We start from the raw sequence: 17,103 nt of genomic DNA on the forward strand, positions 1-17,103 counted from the left end.
GGTGGTCATTTAATTTTCACAACTCTATATATACACAATTATATGAATATTTATATTTGTGTGTGTGTATGTGTGCCCAACCCTTAGGAAATGCCCAGTAAGTGGCAGCTATTACTATTATACAACACACCACGTCTTAAGTATAACAGGCTTTCCATATCTTTCGCTCCCTCCCTCGTCACAGAACTCCTGCTCTGTATGCAGGAGCACTGTGCCACCTAGTGGCCAAGTCAGAGAATTGCTTCTTCCCCACATACTACCACACTCACCCAAAGGGAAAATAACCACAAATCCTTATTTGCTTGGGACAGTCCAGATTTGGGCTATTGTCCCTACATATATTAATAACAACTCCTTTCACTCTCAAAAGTTTCTGGGTTTGGACTTCCTCATGTTCTCCAATCTGCTAGGAAAGCAGTGAAACTCCAATGGCTTGTAGGCAAAATAAGCCATTAAAAAACTACAAAACTCACTGCCATAGAGTCTAGTCTGACTCATTTACCCCTTAGTGGGTAAATCTTTACAGAAATAGATTCCTCAGTCTTCCTTCCGAGGAGTGGCTGGTGGGTTTGAATGGTCAACCTCTGTCTTAGGCACTACGCCAGCAGAGCTCCTTAAAATAAGCCATTAGGACTGGGTGGTTGCCCAGGATGGTTCCTGCAGCTCACCCTCATCTGATTGCCTCATGGTTCAGTGCCTTACCCTGCTGCCCCACCTGCACTAGAAGTCTCCATAAGCTCTTCTCCATAGAAGCCTTTCTCCATAGCTGCCAAATCTGTCATGAAGTTCTGTGACCCCACCTCTCTCTTTTACTGCAGAATATTTGTGATGCAACAGATTCCCAATAGTAACCTCCTCCTCTTGGTGACAGACTCCACGTGTGATTGCAGCATCTTCCCACTTGTCCTGCAGGAGGCTACAGAAGTCAAATATATCCTTCTAATGCCCCAGAATGGCCGGGCTGAGGGAGGGCTGGGAGTATAGATGTCATTGAGGGATGTAGAGGGGCCTCAGCCCCCTTTCCAACAACATCTCCACGAAGCATCGCTATTTGTTTTCCAGCCCCTTCCCCTCGCCACTGGTGCTGCCTCTAGCACTAGCCCACCGGTTCTAGAGCTGGTCTCTCCAGAGTCTCCAGCAGTCAGCCCTGGTCATGAGCAATTGACCTTGACAGAGAGTTCTGCACATAATGCCTCTGTCAAGTGTGACAGGATGCGCTCCCAGAAGCTGCGCCAGCGACCAGATTCCTGCCATGCCTTCCACCCAGAGGTATGGGGTTGGGGGTGATAAGGGGGAGATTGATCTTCATCCCCAAATTCTCTGCCAATAGGGCATTGCTCAGCTGTGTGAATGCCTGTGTGCTTTCAGAGGTGAGCGTGTCTGTACATTGTGAATTCAAACGTATAAACACATCTCAGAGGGATCATGTTCATACACTGCATTCACATTTTGGCTCCCATGTCACTAAAACACTATTATATCAACCAGAATCCAAGGGTGACTTTACAGAAAGTCATATTTCCCAGGGTTTGGGCCCTTATTGAGTTAAAACAGCATTCCCATGCTTTCCTCATTCCTGCTCATTCACTTAGCTCCGAATGCTCTGAGCAAATGGGAGGAGGCCACTATATTCATAATACTGTGACCATTCATTGAGCACCACCAGGTCTTGGGTCCTGAACCAGTGCTTTATATACATTGTAGTCTTTGCTGGTTATGGTTGCCTTAGATAAGTCACTTCACAGATGCTCTCAGAGCTGATGTGACTTCACTGAAGTTATTCTAACAGGCTGACCCCATAGCCACTCTGAGACTGGGGGCAAGCAGAGAAGGCTTGAGCCCAGGCCTCAAGCTGAGTGTGCAGCCTCTACTTTGACCCTACATCTAACAAAGGTGGCAGCACTTCCTTTGCTTCCTGGAACTTTCCTCTTTTCCCATGCTTCCAGCCCCTATTAATCCCAGAGGCCCCTCCCTATCTCTTGCTCCTTCTGGCTTGGATGGTTGCTCCATCAATATGAATGCTGCCCTCTCATCTCTGTTCTTGGGTCCACAGGAGAATGCCCAGGACTGTGGTGGCACCTCGGACATCTCAGCCTCATTCCCCCTGCTCCTGCTGCCGCTGTGTGCCTGGGCACTCCCACCCCAGCTTCTGCGGTGACATCCACCCAGTCTGACCCTCTGCTTTGGCAAAGTGATCCTTCCAGATACATTCTCAAGAGTGAACAACTTACGTGGGATCCAGCTTGCTTCAGCTGGGTTATCACCTACCTTCCACAGCTCAGTGAACATCTGTCTTTGTCTAACAGTCCCTGCCTCATGAGATTGTTGGGTAGAACAAGAAGCCAAGTCCATTGTCCCAGAAACCACTTCCCAAAGATACTCCGGGGTACCTAGTACCAACCACTTCAAGTCTCAGTGGGCATCCTCCCTTCCTTCTCATCTCCTCTTTAGGAGCCCAACATGAGCTCAACTGAGACCAAGACTGAAGAATTTAGTTCCACCTATTATCCAGATGTTCAGACCAACCCAAAGGAAGAGTCAGCTCTTTCTAATGAACCAAGTTGGTCTTTAGGAGAATCCAAGGACCTACAGGTGCTAGGAAAGAAGAACAGAATGAAACCAACTGAAGAGATGACAGTAAAGCAAGAACATGTGCACTACCTAAAACATACCTTCCTCAAAGTGAGGTTCATGGTAGAAAGCAGCTCAGTTGGAACCAACAAAGGCAGAGAAGTAAGTATTAATGGGAAAGGCCCAGAATAGGAACAGACATTAAATCCTTTTAGGAAACATGCACATGAGCTGCATGTGAAGACCACAAACTATTACTATTAAAGAACTTCTAAAAACTTCTTTATAAAGCCCTAACTTAAAGGACATTTTGCATTCATTTAAGGAAAAGCCAATCTTAAGCTCAGAAGGGCTGAGATATACAATAATTATATTGAAAATTACATGAGTTCAAGGGAGATGGAGAGGGGCCAGGAAGAAGAGCAGTCCTTCACAATGGCATGGTGAGGGGGGGTTCTCCTGAGGTCTGGCTCCATGTTGGTCAAATACTCCCCAAGGGAGCCAGGTCCCATCATGGTATTTCTATAGCCACTCATCTACAAAAGAAACTAGTTGACTGTGTCCTCGAGTGAAGTCCCTGAGGCTGGAACTATTCAGGACATTTCAATTTGCAGAGCATACTGGAAAGGAACCTTTATTGGTGAACTGCCCAGTCTAGGGGATGCCTCACCAACCCCCTACACACACACACACACACACACACACACATCCTTCCCTGGGTCCTGATGATCTTGGGGCAGGGTGAAGACATCCTGGAGAAGCTTCCTTTTCCTTCCTCTTCCTGGTGCAAGAGCCCAGGTTCCTGGGAGGCAGTAGTCTTCAATGTGAGAGCAATGTATGAGGAGAACTATAGAAATTCTAGGGGGGCCTCGGATCCTTAAGTTTAACCAACCTCCAATACGGAGGCCCAGCAAAACCCCATAAAGGTGTGCAGAGGCTCAGGGGCCCTTCCTCCCGGTCCTCCACTACCCTCAGCCCTCCATACTTGAAAGTGCAAGCTGTACAAGTTTCTCACCAGCACATGGGCCCACTTCCCTCTATAGTAAGTCAACTCTACAGAGCCCATTCAGTATACTTGCAAAGTGCCTTACATTATAGATTATATGTTTTATTCACTAATTTAAGTCTCACAACAATCCTGTGAGGTAGATATAATGGCCCCATTTAGAGCTGAAGAAACAGCATCAGAGATCAGGAATTTGCTGAAGATCTCTCACTGCGCCAATGGCAGAATAATGCTAGTAATAGCTAGTGTTTACGGTACTAGGTAAATAATGTGTACTAACTCAACGAATCCTCACAACCACCCTCTGAAATAGGTACTCTTATTAGCCTCATATTATAGCTATCTTCCTTATTCATTGTCAAGCTTTTGCACGCATATGAGGCAAATGAGAATACTGTGGCTTGAGTCAGTTCACCTTAGTCCTCAAGTGACAGCTTTGCTGTTTAACACTTTAAAGAGGACTTTTACAGCAGATTTGCCCAGTGGAAGAAAAAAAATGGTGCATTTGAATTACAGTGTTAGCAAAGAATGCTGAATATACCATAGACTATACATGCCAGAAGAACGATCAAATCTGTCTTGGAAGAAGTACAGCCAGAATGCTCCTTAAAAGCAAGGATGGCCAGACTTTTTCTCATGTGCTTTAGACATATTATCAGGAGGGATCAGTCCCTGGAGAAGGACATCGTGCTCAGTACAGCAGAGGGTCAGTGAAAGAGAGGAAGCCCCTCAATGAGAGGGCCTGATGCAGTGGCTGCAAGAATGAGTTTAAACAGAGCAACGATCGTGATGATGGCCCAGGACCAGTATTTCATTCTGTTGTACACAGGGTTGCTATGAGTCAGAACCGGCTTGGTAGCACCTAACTATAGCATTATAGACAAGCAAACTGAAGGATGGAGAGTTTAAACTGGGCTCCAGATTTATTGGCAAGCACTCTAAGGTTCAAATGTGATTTTCATATAATGTGCTTAAAATGCTTGGCATATCGTAAGCACTGAATACTTGTTTATCATTCCTGTATTACCTTGTTTCATAGAAGCGGGAATGAAGAAATTCAAGTTTGGATTCCAGGGATAATAAACAAAAGTCCTAGGTGCCCACATGACCCAGATCTGTTAGAAAGCAGCAGGGAGCCTCTTCTCCTGCTCCCTGGGCTGCCATAGCTCCGAGCTTCCCCACATCAAGTCATGAAGCCCTTATTTTGACAGTTCAACAGGATGAGCATTTCCTAACTCTTGCTCCAGCCTCTCCCTGCTATGGCCCACAGCCACCCACATACCTTTGTCATTAATAAATGCTCCAGCCTGTAACAGTATTTGATCTCAACTATTGACTGCCAGCCACTGGCTACTAGCCTCTCTCTCTCTCTAGGACAATCCAGTGCTGTCTTTTGGAAGGGTCATCTTCCCCCCAAGCCAGGGATGGCATTTTCAGGGAACTCTTTGGCCATATAATTAACATGCCAAGCTTAGGAAGTGCATGTGCAGCTTGTGGCTTTGTTTCGTCTGCTTCATCAGGGCCCCACGTCTCTGCACAGCCAAGGGTAAGCTGTACGACCTGGAAATTCTGTTCAGAACCACTGGGAGGAAAAATCACTTCTCATAAACTAACACTGCTGTTCTCTACCTTGAAGAACACAATGTTTTCTCAAATTTTGCCTCCAGAGGCCAGCACTATTCATCCTCTTTCTGCTTTTAATAGGACATTAACAGACACCAGGTGGCAGCCTGGCTCAAGCAGAAGAGCCATCACCTTGATTTTTGAGGAGAAAAGTTGGAACCTAAGTTGTTTAATAAACTGGGGGCAGAATTTTGAAACCTTATTTATGTTTTACACCTTTGCAACAGCCAAGAGCTCAATGTTGCTGTCAGATCCTCTTTCCCCAGCACCAGGCATGTATTAGCTACTGAGTCTGTCTAGTAAATCTACATAACCAAAGAGCTTTCTGCTAAAGAGCTTCAATAACCACTTCAAAATCCCAAGTGAAGTTACGGTTCTGGGGAGGTAGAGGCAGGAAAGGAAGATGTATCTTAAGGTCCAAAACATAAATATGAAAGACGATCCATTACCCAGAACCCTAGTGACCTCAACAGAGAAGACTCAGCCAACAGTTTGGCAGGAAAGCCAGCCGATCACTATGGAAGTCTGAGAACAGTCGATTTGCTAAGAGTCACAGCAACTCAGTGAAGGATGCAAAGGATGTCTTACAGCCCCATTTATTTTTTCAAACAGGTGAGGAAATTAGGATAGGGAAATGACTTCTTGCTCATGTCACATGGCAAATGGCAGAATTGGAATCTGAACCCACTTTTAACTTCTAGGTTAACATAGCAAAGGCAGGGACAGGTTAGGTGAGCAATGATGAGCTGTCTCCAGGTATGTGTTGGTTAATTGACCTACTTCCCTGGTTTTCCCCATGCCCTGATGCATGCCATCCCATGACATCGTAAGCAGCAGTTACAAGAACCCTGAGTCAAACAGCTGAACATGGAAAAATTTGTTGACTAGATAGGACACAAGGGTGGTGAGCAACAGCTCATGCTCCCACCAAAGCTAGTATTTTAGATAAAAGGCTATTCCTTCTGGGATGGTCTTAAAGTAACTTTGCCCAGAGGACCCAGAGCCCGGAGTTCTGTAAAGTCCAAATTCACACTTGTCTTTATTTCCTCTACAATGTTTCCAGGACATCACCTGAGAAACAGGAAGCATATATATAGCTTTTAGCAAGATATGAGGAAAAAATAAAGTGGATTATTTGTACGCCTCAGCTTACTTTTTTGTCAAGAGCAGAATGCAACCCAGTGCTCCGTGCTCTGTATCAGGGCAACATGTGGGTAAACCCTAAAGTTATAGCTACAATTAAAAATGAGAACACGGATTGCACATATTATCCAAATACCGGCTATTCCCCTGCAAAAACTAAATTCACCTAAGGCAAAAGGGTTGGGTTTCCTCTCCTTTCTTAAATTACATAGACAGGATCAAGGTAACAAACCCAGAAACCTTTAGGTCAACATAACTCAGATTAACTGTTCAATCAGAATAAAAAGTAGAGAAAAAGCAGTTTTTTCCTTACTGTTGAGTACTGGCACCAGAGTCAAACTTCACCTTTCTCAGCTTCAATCCCCTCATCCATAAAATGAGGGTGAAAATAAGACTGACTAGCTCTCACAGAGACATTGTTTGATGTCAAGTCCTTTAACACAGTTCCTGGCACAAAGTGTTCATTATGTCAGGTATTATTTTTATGAGCTTTAATAAGCTGAAAACTGGCCTTTAGAGTTCTCTCTCTCTTCCACTTCCAACCTAGTTCCAATTTTGGTGAAAGCATGAGAGAGAGAGAGAGAGAGAGACAGTGAGAGTTGGGAGAAGTGAGTTGGGCTTAAGTATTTTGACTTGTGCATTCACAGGCTGGGAAGTTACAGAAAATTTCCTAGGCTTCACTGTTAAAATTAGGGCTTCAAGTAAGAAGTGCTGAAAGCTAAGGGCAGGTAAGCTGAGGCAGGAAAAAATACACAGAAGTTCATATTCCATTTGGTTCTTTTTATTAGAAGAAGTTGAGAATACAGCAAGTAGGGAAATCCCATGGTGAATGGAGCCACCACACAGGTAACTTTCTGGAACCCAATTATTCTATGATCCCCAAAAATGTGCTTTGTGGCTTCAGCAATTTATAAAGGGGAGGGAGAAAAATACTGAAAAAGGCCACTATTTAATGGTGAAAAGAAGGAAGCTGTAGAGGTCCAAACCAGCCTAGGACCAAAAAAGAAAATTAAAAATCTGCACAGAGCAAGCAAGCCTCTGACTGCTGAGAGTAAGGCATTCAGGCGCCAACCTGGTGAGAGTTCTCAGCTAGCACTGTAAGACCAAGTGCACAGTGAGGCTATTGGTAGTGAGTTGCACATAGACAATACATATATAAATGGGCACACATGCCCACACACATACACACCCTAAAGAGGGAGATTTTTATTGGATTATGCATCAGTGATGTTAAATTCCTTTTTCCTAAGGGTTTGTGCTATGCTGAACCAGATTTGGCTCCTCCTTTGGGGTGTGGGGTGACTGGGGCCAGACACTGCTACTTCTGTTGGTGTTGTTACAGGGCTGCACCTTATACCCTGTGTCCCAAAGTGCATGACTGAAGAGCAAGTCTGGCTTCTGATATGTGCTGTTGCTCCCATGGAACTAAGTGAGCTTCCTTCCAGATGGCCACTGTCCTACTGGACTGTTTCCTCAAAGGGATTAATACTGTTCTTTATTTTGTCAGGCACTGCACTAGTTCACCCGGAGTCTTTTGCTCAATCCACCTAGTACCCAGGGCAGTGCCTTTATCCAGAACCAAAATACTCTTAAATTCTTCCCAGGTTCTACTATGAACTCTTTCTTCCTGGTTCTCAGCTTTTGCTGGAGATTGAAGGGGAGAAACAGGAGAAAAACAACCGAGAAAATTCTATACTGAATAAACAGGAGACCCTTCCCACATTCCCAAACAACCCCTATGCTTGGGTGTCAATGTTTAGTTCTAATATCCATAATCCCCAGGATGTAATTTAATCACCCAAGTCTTGGACGATAGTAACCTAAGACTAAGTGCATTTTAGATGCCTGCCTGTGAGCCACGATCAGAATTCTATGAACCAGAGTCTTCCTCTACCACTCTCCCTGATACTGTAACCAGGTATCCTCTGGGAGGTGAGCAATCTTATTTTTACTAGTAGTCTTCAGAGACATGGCCTTAAGGATTCTATCAGACTACCTGGCAACAACCTACAACTTCCGTTTAAACTTCCCACCATGCTATTATCTCTGTTACACCAACAACTCAGTGTTGGGTACTGGACTTTGCATTGTAACAGTTCTGCCAGTTTTCCTGTTCAAGGAGACCTGAGGTGTCCATCAGATCTAGACTTGCTAAGATAGTATACCAGAGGGGAAACTCATCCTACTCCAAAGGCAGGATTCTCCTAACCCATGCAAATGAGCTCTAGAGGCACCCAGACAAGTCAGAATCCCTTTTGTGGCTGGCTCCATGCCAAGAACTATGATGCCAGGGAAAGGTCAATTTATATTCAGAAAAGGAGGAAGGGTAATTAGGGAAGTGATTTTACTAGAGGGAAATTTACAATGTTCCAGAGTTCCATAACAATAATATGGAAAACTGGCACACCTCCAGAGATCAGAATTACCACAAAATTCAACAGGATACCAGGAAGCAATGAAATCAGCCCCAGTGCTAACACTGCCCCTTAAATGCCAGCAGAATTGACTTTTCCAGGTAGGTGGCTCTGCTCCCTAGAAAGGGTCTAGAGAACAAGTCATTCTCTCAAATGGCACCTTAACTAGAGCCTTGTCATTTCACATCCTGTTAGCCCTTCACGTGCTATTTTCACTGAGAAAACACATACTGCTTTCCTTACCTCACGACTCCCAAAGGTCTCAGCTCTCAGGTGTGAGTGTGGTCATGTGATCACTGGGCTGGGGCTATGCCCTCTGCCCTACTAGGGTCCAAGGTATGTCAGTCAGCCTTTGGAAGGCACCTTGGTGAACCAAGGCATTATACATTCTGGGGCTATCACCTGATCCTCCTACAGTTACTTTGTGCAAAATTGAAACAGTGTGTGGTACTTGCATGTTTCATTCTATAGAAAAATGTTCCCTCCCTCCCATCCCTATGTTTTAAACATTTATATAAATTCTCATTTAAACAGTAAGTTAGAAATCTTATTTACATTAATTTCTTTGTTCTCCCAAAAGAGCATCTAAAACCACACTCCCACCCCTTAACAGGATATAAATGTTCACCTAAATTGGTTTGTATTATTGTTTTAAGGAGAGAGAAAGGGAGAAAAAAACCACCAGCTAAACTGTTTCCCCATCTTCTACAAATAAATATGATACAGATCAGAAGCCAGTTTGCCAAGGTCTTATAGAGCCCTCAATCTGCAGATTCCAAGAAAATGTCAGAGTTTGGGCCATTTCTCCTTTTCTCCAAATTGATTCACTCCGTCCTTTGAGGTATGATTTATTTTTTTTCCCCCCTCTTCTCAGTCATATACCACGTGGAGCCCCTGGGGCATCACAAAGCCCATGAGGCTGTCAAAGTTTTGGGGCTCCTCTGGTACTGGCATCACTGCCCAGTAAGGGAGGCCTGCATGTGCTGTGGGCCCTGGTTCAGGGTCAATCCCTGGCCACTGGTAGGTATCACAGTGCATCCTCTTCACTGCAGCCCCCGCCAATCATGAAACGGAACTCCTGGAGGTTTGAGACACCATGGAAGTGAACGAAAGCTCCAGCCACCACAAAGATGTGAAACAGCTGATGAGAGTGAAACTGGAGACAAAAAAAAAAAAAAGGGTGAGGGGTAGAGAAACCCATGTATTATTCAAAGTCAGCTAAAGATTCTTAGGGCATTTAATCCTGGTTTATGCTGAGCAGAGGGCAGGGAATGGATGTGATAGAGCTCAAATTCTGAGGTGTCCATTGACCCTGGTACTTCCATTAGGCAGTATTACATTCTGCTGAGTTGGAAGTCAGCTGTCCCTCAAGAAATCAAGGTGCTGCTACTAAGTCCTGTAAAAATCTGTACACTTATCTCTGCAGTATCTAGTGAGCTCAGGGGCAAATGATGGACAGACTCTCCTGCTGCCAGAACACAAAGTATCCGAGGATACCTTGATGCTCAGCAGTGCACTATAGCTGGACAGAGTTTGTTTTTTCCCTTCCATATTCTTTGCTGATGGCTATTTTTGTCCATTTCATGGACAAAAGTATCATAAGGTCATTTAAATGTTGCTATTTGTTAAAATACAAATAAAGGTTTTCCAGGATTGGGGAGAAAGACGAAATAAATGGTTCTCAGAGTCTCTTTCAGCTCTTAAGACTCTGGAATTACATGAACTACATACTATTACCAAAAGACTATGAACGGAATCCTTTCACTATGCTCTCGGGTCAGAAGCTGGTACACAAGCATGTGACTTCTGATGTAACCTGTTCTGCTGATGCTATTTCACATCTCACGAGAGGTAATCAGCTGATCACCACACCAAACATCACTTTAAAAATCATACTCTCATTTACAGTCTCAAAATGAAAAGGTACACAGCAGGAATATAGTGTTTGTCAAAAGAAAGATATTTAAAAGAGTAAACTAGAAGAGCCCACAAGTCACATCCCAAGAAATGTTTCCTAGGAGACCAAAAGGAATTAATTTTCCCAACAAAATGGAAAAAGGGATAAAAATCCCTTCATAACAATGTCAAAATATGAATTAAGGCAATTTCAGAAAGATAAATTAACTAATTTTAAGCTCAAAATATTGTCTGAGTTCAGCATTACCTTCATTTTACAGATAAGTAAAATTAGACATTGAAGGGATCAGATGATCAGCTCAGCCTACAATAATCAGCAATAGGCTGAGGAACAGAAGTCAAAGTCAGATTTCACAATAAACAACACTCCAACTATCTACTGTTGAAAATATTACTATGCCCTCTTTATTAGACAATATTCCATTTTTCTCTCTTCCCCCCCCGCTCTTAGCATTAACCACATCCAGTTACCTCTTCTAACCAAACACACATACATGCATTCACTTTGAATTTTGGTTTCAAAAAAGGATCTAGGTAAAAATCTGGTCCATCATGCTCATTTCATGAAAGATTTTCTCATTTCAAAATGAGAAAACTGAAGCAAAGAATAGCTAAATGCTTACTTGTACAATGTAGTGAACAAGAGCACAGACTACAATATTAAACTGACCTGATTCAAATTCCAGTTCTACCACTTAATAGTTGCATGTACCCTTGTGTTACCTAACCTCACCTCCCTCTCAGTTGTTAATATGTAAAATAAAATCTGTAATAGTTTTTATACCTTAGAGGACAAATGTGTTAAATGAGGTAACCCATGTAAAGTGCTTAGTACTGTGCCTGGCACCAAGTAAATACTCAACGAATGTCAGTAATTATTTTACATGTTGTCCAGAGAAACACAGCTTACTACAGACGGAATTATTAGTACTAGAATACCAACCTCCCAAGTTTGAGTCTAAAATTTTTTTTAATTACATCACTTCCCTGTCTACCAACAACCCGCTAACAGCTATATATACACACATAACCACCCCTGTTCACACTTACCCAGATGTCACACTTGCCAGGAAAAAAGCGTTCGGGGATCCGGGCAGCATACAGGGCAGCTCCTGTGATGTAGAGGCCGGCCATCAGCATCAACCAGCCTATCTGCCCTATGGTGGCAGCCTTCAGGAACCCCTCTGAGATGACATAGTGCAAGGTAGGAATGATTCCACTCAGGCCTAAGCCCAGAAACACCCCTGGGCATCACAAGATGAAAATAAAGTAAAAATACAGAAGAGAAAAAATGAAGGAAAAGTCATTATCACAATACAGAACAATTAGCTCTGAAAGCTGAATATTTCAAAGTAGGATGCAACATTAGCTTCCTGTCTGAAAGGAAAAAAGGTTCTTCAAACTCTGGGCCACTCACACCAGACAGCACAGCTATAATCTAACAGATCTATTTACAAATGCAAGGAGCCTCCTGCTGAGAGATTTGGCTTAACAACTCAGCAGTCCTCCAAGGGTTTAGAATTATGTTGCTAAGTGTTTTAGGAAAGGATGGCTCCAGAAGTTTGTTTAAAAATCCCTTAATGTTGTCTACCTACAATCATATATTACATTAAAAAGAAATTTTACATATTTCTTTTTCTCTTTGAAGCTACAGACTCTGGGATGGATGGGGGAGTATGGAAGGGTAGAAAAGGCAGTAATCAGATAGATAGCATGGGGAGTTAAGTGATGCCATAAAACTAAAATAGTTTTGATAGTAATCTAAATCTATGGCCTATAATTGGGCAGGTAAAGATTTTTAAATGTTTTGAGCAACTGAGCTAACTTGGGTAGATACTGTACTGAGTAAGATGACAAATAGAGAGACTGAAAGGGATGATTCTGAAAGCCTCACATGAGCTCCCTGGCCAAAAAAGATACAAGAAGTCTGTCAGAATCACTTAGCCACAGTTCTAATATCTTCAAAATGATCTAAAGCAGTTTTTCAATCTTTCAGAAATGACCAAGTTTGTAAGATCAACTAAGTTTTGATCAATATTTATCTTTTTTTTTTTGTTTTTAATTTTAAAAAGTACAAAGTACCAGACTGTGTTACAAGTGGAGGGTTAAGTTTTCACTTCATAAAAAATCTGTGATTTATATATATATAAGAAGTCACTTAGACACAAGTTTAGAGCTGTAATAGGAAATGTCATGATTAAAAAACGTTTGAAGGTCACTGATCTAAAAAAACTATGAAACCTATGTGTTAACCAAAGCAACAGAGAATTTGCAGCAGCCAGTAACTAACTGTTCCTGCATTTTGACACACAGTTAAGAACGACTCTTGTAAAACAAGCTTTCTCAATAGACAAGGAACATATTATATTTGTTTTGGATATTACCAAATAAGTTGCTGGTATGCAGCAATATATGTATGCATACATACAGACATGCATACTCATAAATAAAATGGGATGTAAAAGAGAAGAGAAGAAGTGAAAATCCCAATTATCACAAAAAGACAAGAACTACACACGTATAAATTAAAAATATTTCCTGCCTCTACTTGGAGGACCTCTGGTGACATAGTACCTAAGGTATTTGACTGCTAACCAGAAGGCTGGCAGTTCAAACCCACCAGCCACTTCTCAGAAGGAAGGTTGGGCAATCTACTTCCATAGTGATCTGCCTGCCTCAGAAACCCAAGGAGGGGTTGCTATGAGTTGGATCCAACTCCACAGCAGTGGTTGTGCTGTGCTGCCTCTACTTGGGGAGATGACGGGTGGTTAGGGGGGTTGGTCTATGAGTTGGAACTGAATCGAAGGCAACTAACAACTCTGCTCTAAAGGAAGATTACCCTCCCTGTCCTTTCACTTGTTCTTCTCTGTACATTAAGCAATGCTGCTAACAGTCTTGCCTATCACTCATTAAATCAGACTCAGGAACTTGGTTCTGCCATATATAAATAGCAGAATGCTCAGCTCTACTCACTAAAGAAGTAATATCTCATGTGCTCAAGCAAGCTTAACACCACTGTTAAGTATTACTAGAGCTCTGGTGGCACAATGCTAACCAGAAAGTTGGCAGTTTAACCCACAAGCCGCTCCATAGAAAAAAGACGAGGCAATCTATTTCTGTAAAGATTTACCACCGTGGAAACTCAATGGGGGTCAATGTGAGTCAGAATTAACTTGATGGCAGTGCACTGAGAGCCAACCCCAAGCACCCTTCATTTGGCCATATGAAAACTTAAAAAAACGAATGAACGTAATCTTCTAGATGACTGCAGATGAACCACAGTTTAGACTGAAAGGAAAAATGTTCCTTTTAACACTGCTTATTCATTCTCAGTGAGTACTGAGATTGACAATGTGACAGAAAGCTGAAAACACATCCCTGTCTACAAGGAGTCCCCAGTCCAGTCAGACATCATTCTGTCAATTCTATACTCCTACAGGAAGGCTCCACAAAGGGACATTTGGTTTCCTATGTGATCCTGGTTAAAAAGGCATCATCATCATCTTAAGTATAAAATGCCCCTTTACCTCTACATCAGAAGTGGTGTATAATGCCTACTTGAGTAAAACATAATCAGTATGTGGTAAAGTCTTGAACACATAAGGAGATTACACATTTTAAAATAAAATAAAAAATGACAACAAAAAGAACCAATCACTACAAAAAATATACTCCAAACTAAGAATAAAAGGGATCATTATTTATTTTATGAAGGTTACAGAGCCATCAACTTATGGATAGCATAAGGCCATAAACTCAAGCCAACTATACAGACCAAAATACATCAGAATTGTCTAACACAGCTCACCACTGTTCCTCAACCCTAATACTTTAAGACAACTAATAAACATTCACTACACTCCTTGGAAGGAAGATGGGGCAATCTACTTCCATAGTGATGCTGCCTCGGAAACCCAAGGAGGGGTCGCTGTGAGTCGGGTCCGACTCAACAGCACATAACAACAACAACAACCACAACTACATTAAATGTCCCTTAAAGATAGCAACTATGATTTATTTATCTTAATATCACAAGCAGATAGCATAATGCTTGGCAAATAAATGACTGGTGAATAACTTTAATAAATGACTGGTGAATAAACAAATGTTCAATATAAAACCTCCACACACTCTTACCTGCTCTTACTCCCCGATACTCAGGAGTAGCAAACATGTCCCACTGAGAGACGATAATGGCTGCAATGCCCAGCACACAGATGACAATCAAATAGATGAAACAAGGTTGTGGATTACAGTAGAAAGAATAATAAAGCCAAGGAACAAAACTTCCCATAATCAGAAGAGCAATACCAGAGTAGTCCAGTCTGGGATTTAAAAAAAAAGAAAAAGAAAAAATCCATTTAATGCTAAAAATTACTGCCCACAACAAGTTCCAACTAACTTCCCATGATGTGAGCTATCAATAACAGAGGCAAACTTTAATTAAAAAAAAAAAAAAAAAAGCCTTTCCTTCAAATGATATCCAGAATTCTGCAAATCTGCTAGATGTTTTTCCCTAACCCAGTGACTCTAAGTCATTGATCAAAACATAAACTTTACAGATACTTACTTAGAGAAGAGCCGGGAAACCCCTTCTGAGTGGCAGTAGACTGTGTGGAAGAGCCATGAAAAAGAAAGGCAGAGAATGGCACCCAAGAAGAATAATCCAAAGACCACCTTCTCTTGCAGAGGGGCAACAAAGGAGATGTTTGGGCGAAACATATAAAAGATCCCCAGGCACAGGAAGAATACACAACCTAGGAAAGAAGTACATTGGAGGGATAATGATCATCCTTTTGGAAAGACAGCATTATGCTTTCAATCCTTCACAAAACCAAACCCGCTGCCCCAAGTACATTCCAACTCACAGCCTCAACTGCAGTGATATCTGAATCAGATGTTCCATGAGAATAAATTCTCCAAATAATTATCCAAACTTGTTTTATTTCAAACATGGTTGGCATCATGTACATCCCAGCTTCATATACTGAGTACACAGAACACAAAAAACTATTTACATGAATATGATCCAAAAAGAAACTAGACAGTGCTACTACTTCCTAGAAGACTGAATGAGTAGTCCTCTTCTACCTCTAGAACTAGTATGAAGTTTCTTTTATAAAGCTTTTGGCACAAATGCTGAAGCCCAGATTTCTAAGGCCCATTTTGCTTTTGCATGAATCACAATATTCTCAAACTCTACCAAAAATTACTGCTTTCTTCCACAAACTGCAGTCAAGGAGCATCAGACTTCTCTGGTCTTCACCAGCTGGCCCAATAGATTGAAGAATTAAGAAAAGCAAATTGCCTATTCAGGCTATTTCACATCTAGTTCTTAAGCTATTCTTCTCTATAGTAAGTCAGCATGTTCTTATTGCTTAGGGAAGGGCCACTCAACACAAGAAAGGTATAGAAATTAAAAAGTTAACATTTGCTGAGTGACTGTTCTATGCATTTAATAAAATATTTACCCTGGAGTTAGAAGACAGCAACAAATTTTATTTGATTCCGCATTCTATTCTCACAATACTAATGGTAGGAAATTGGGAGTATGGTGGAAATCAAGTATGACACGACAAATGTAGGTCAGATGGGGTCAGGCTAGGAACTATTTAGTATATTCACATGGTTTCATCCTTTGCTATCATCTAATTCAAAAATATGTCATCACCCCAAAAAGACCCATTAGAAGTCATCATATTCCCCTTCCCTTAGCCCCTGACAACCACTAACATATTTTCTATTGCTATGAATTTGTCTCTTCTGGTCATTTCAAGTAAATGGAATCATACAATATGTGGTCTTTTGTGTCTGGTTTCTTTTCCTTAGCATAATGCTTTCAAGAGGCATCCATGATGTAGCATGTATCAGTATTTCATCCCTTTTTGTGGCTAAATAACATTCCATTGTATGGAAATCTCACATTTTGTTTACCCAACATTTGTTTATGGACATTTGGGTTGTTCCTACTTTTTAGCTATTATAAATAATGCTGCTTCATACACATCTATAAATGAGTTTTGTACAAACATGTTTTCAATTTTATTGGGTATATACAAGGAGTGAAAATGCTATGTCATATTGTAGCTCTATGTTTAATTTTTTGAGGAACTGTTGAAATGTTTTCCACAGGAGTTGCACCATTTTACATTGCCACTAGCAATGCACAGGGTTCCAACTACTCCACATCCTCTCCAACACTTGTTATTATCTGACTTTTTATTACAGATATCCTGGTGATGGTGAAATTGTATCTCAGTGCTTTATACCTCTCTAATAGCTAATGATGAACATTTTTTAATGCACTTATTGGCCACTTACATATCTTCTTTGGAGAAATGTCTATTCATATCTTTTGCTCATTTTTGAAACAGGCAATTCATCTTCTTATTACTGAGTTGGAAGAGTGCTTTATATATAATGGATGCT

General features: G+C 41.7%; 2 protein-coding genes across 2 annotated transcripts in view; one reads left to right on the plus strand and one right to left on the minus strand.

Moving 5' to 3' along the window:
• The window catches only part of CACNA2D4 (calcium voltage-gated channel auxiliary subunit alpha2delta 4), a 162,810-nt gene extending 160,652 nt beyond the window's left edge, over positions 1-2,158 (plus strand). Inside the window, exons 36-38 of the mRNA XM_007937030.2 lie at positions 819-931; positions 1,187-1,269; positions 2,054-2,158. Coding sequence (XP_007935221.2) covers positions 819-931; positions 1,187-1,269; positions 2,054-2,158 — 301 coding nt within the window. The remainder of the gene's footprint in view (positions 1-818; positions 932-1,186; positions 1,270-2,053) is intronic.
• A 7,626-nt stretch (positions 2,159-9,784) lies between these two features.
• ADIPOR2 (adiponectin receptor 2) overlaps positions 9,785-17,103 on the minus strand; it is a 48,479-nt gene continuing 41,160 nt past the window's right edge. Inside the window, exons 4-7 of the mRNA XM_007937031.2 lie at positions 15,245-15,431; positions 14,812-14,999; positions 11,725-11,918; positions 9,785-9,913 (exon numbers count right to left, since the gene is read on the minus strand). Of these exons, the coding sequence (XP_007935222.1) occupies positions 9,785-9,913; positions 11,725-11,918; positions 14,812-14,999; positions 15,245-15,431 (698 nt within the window). The remainder of the gene's footprint in view (positions 9,914-11,724; positions 11,919-14,811; positions 15,000-15,244; positions 15,432-17,103) is intronic.

Source organism: Orycteropus afer, unplaced genomic scaffold (assembly GCF_000298275.1).
Source record: "Orycteropus afer afer isolate SDZICR_OR568_19922 unplaced genomic scaffold, OryAfe1.0 scaffold00040, whole genome shotgun sequence".
NCBI lineage: Eukaryota > Metazoa > Chordata > Mammalia > Tubulidentata > Orycteropodidae > Orycteropus > Orycteropus afer.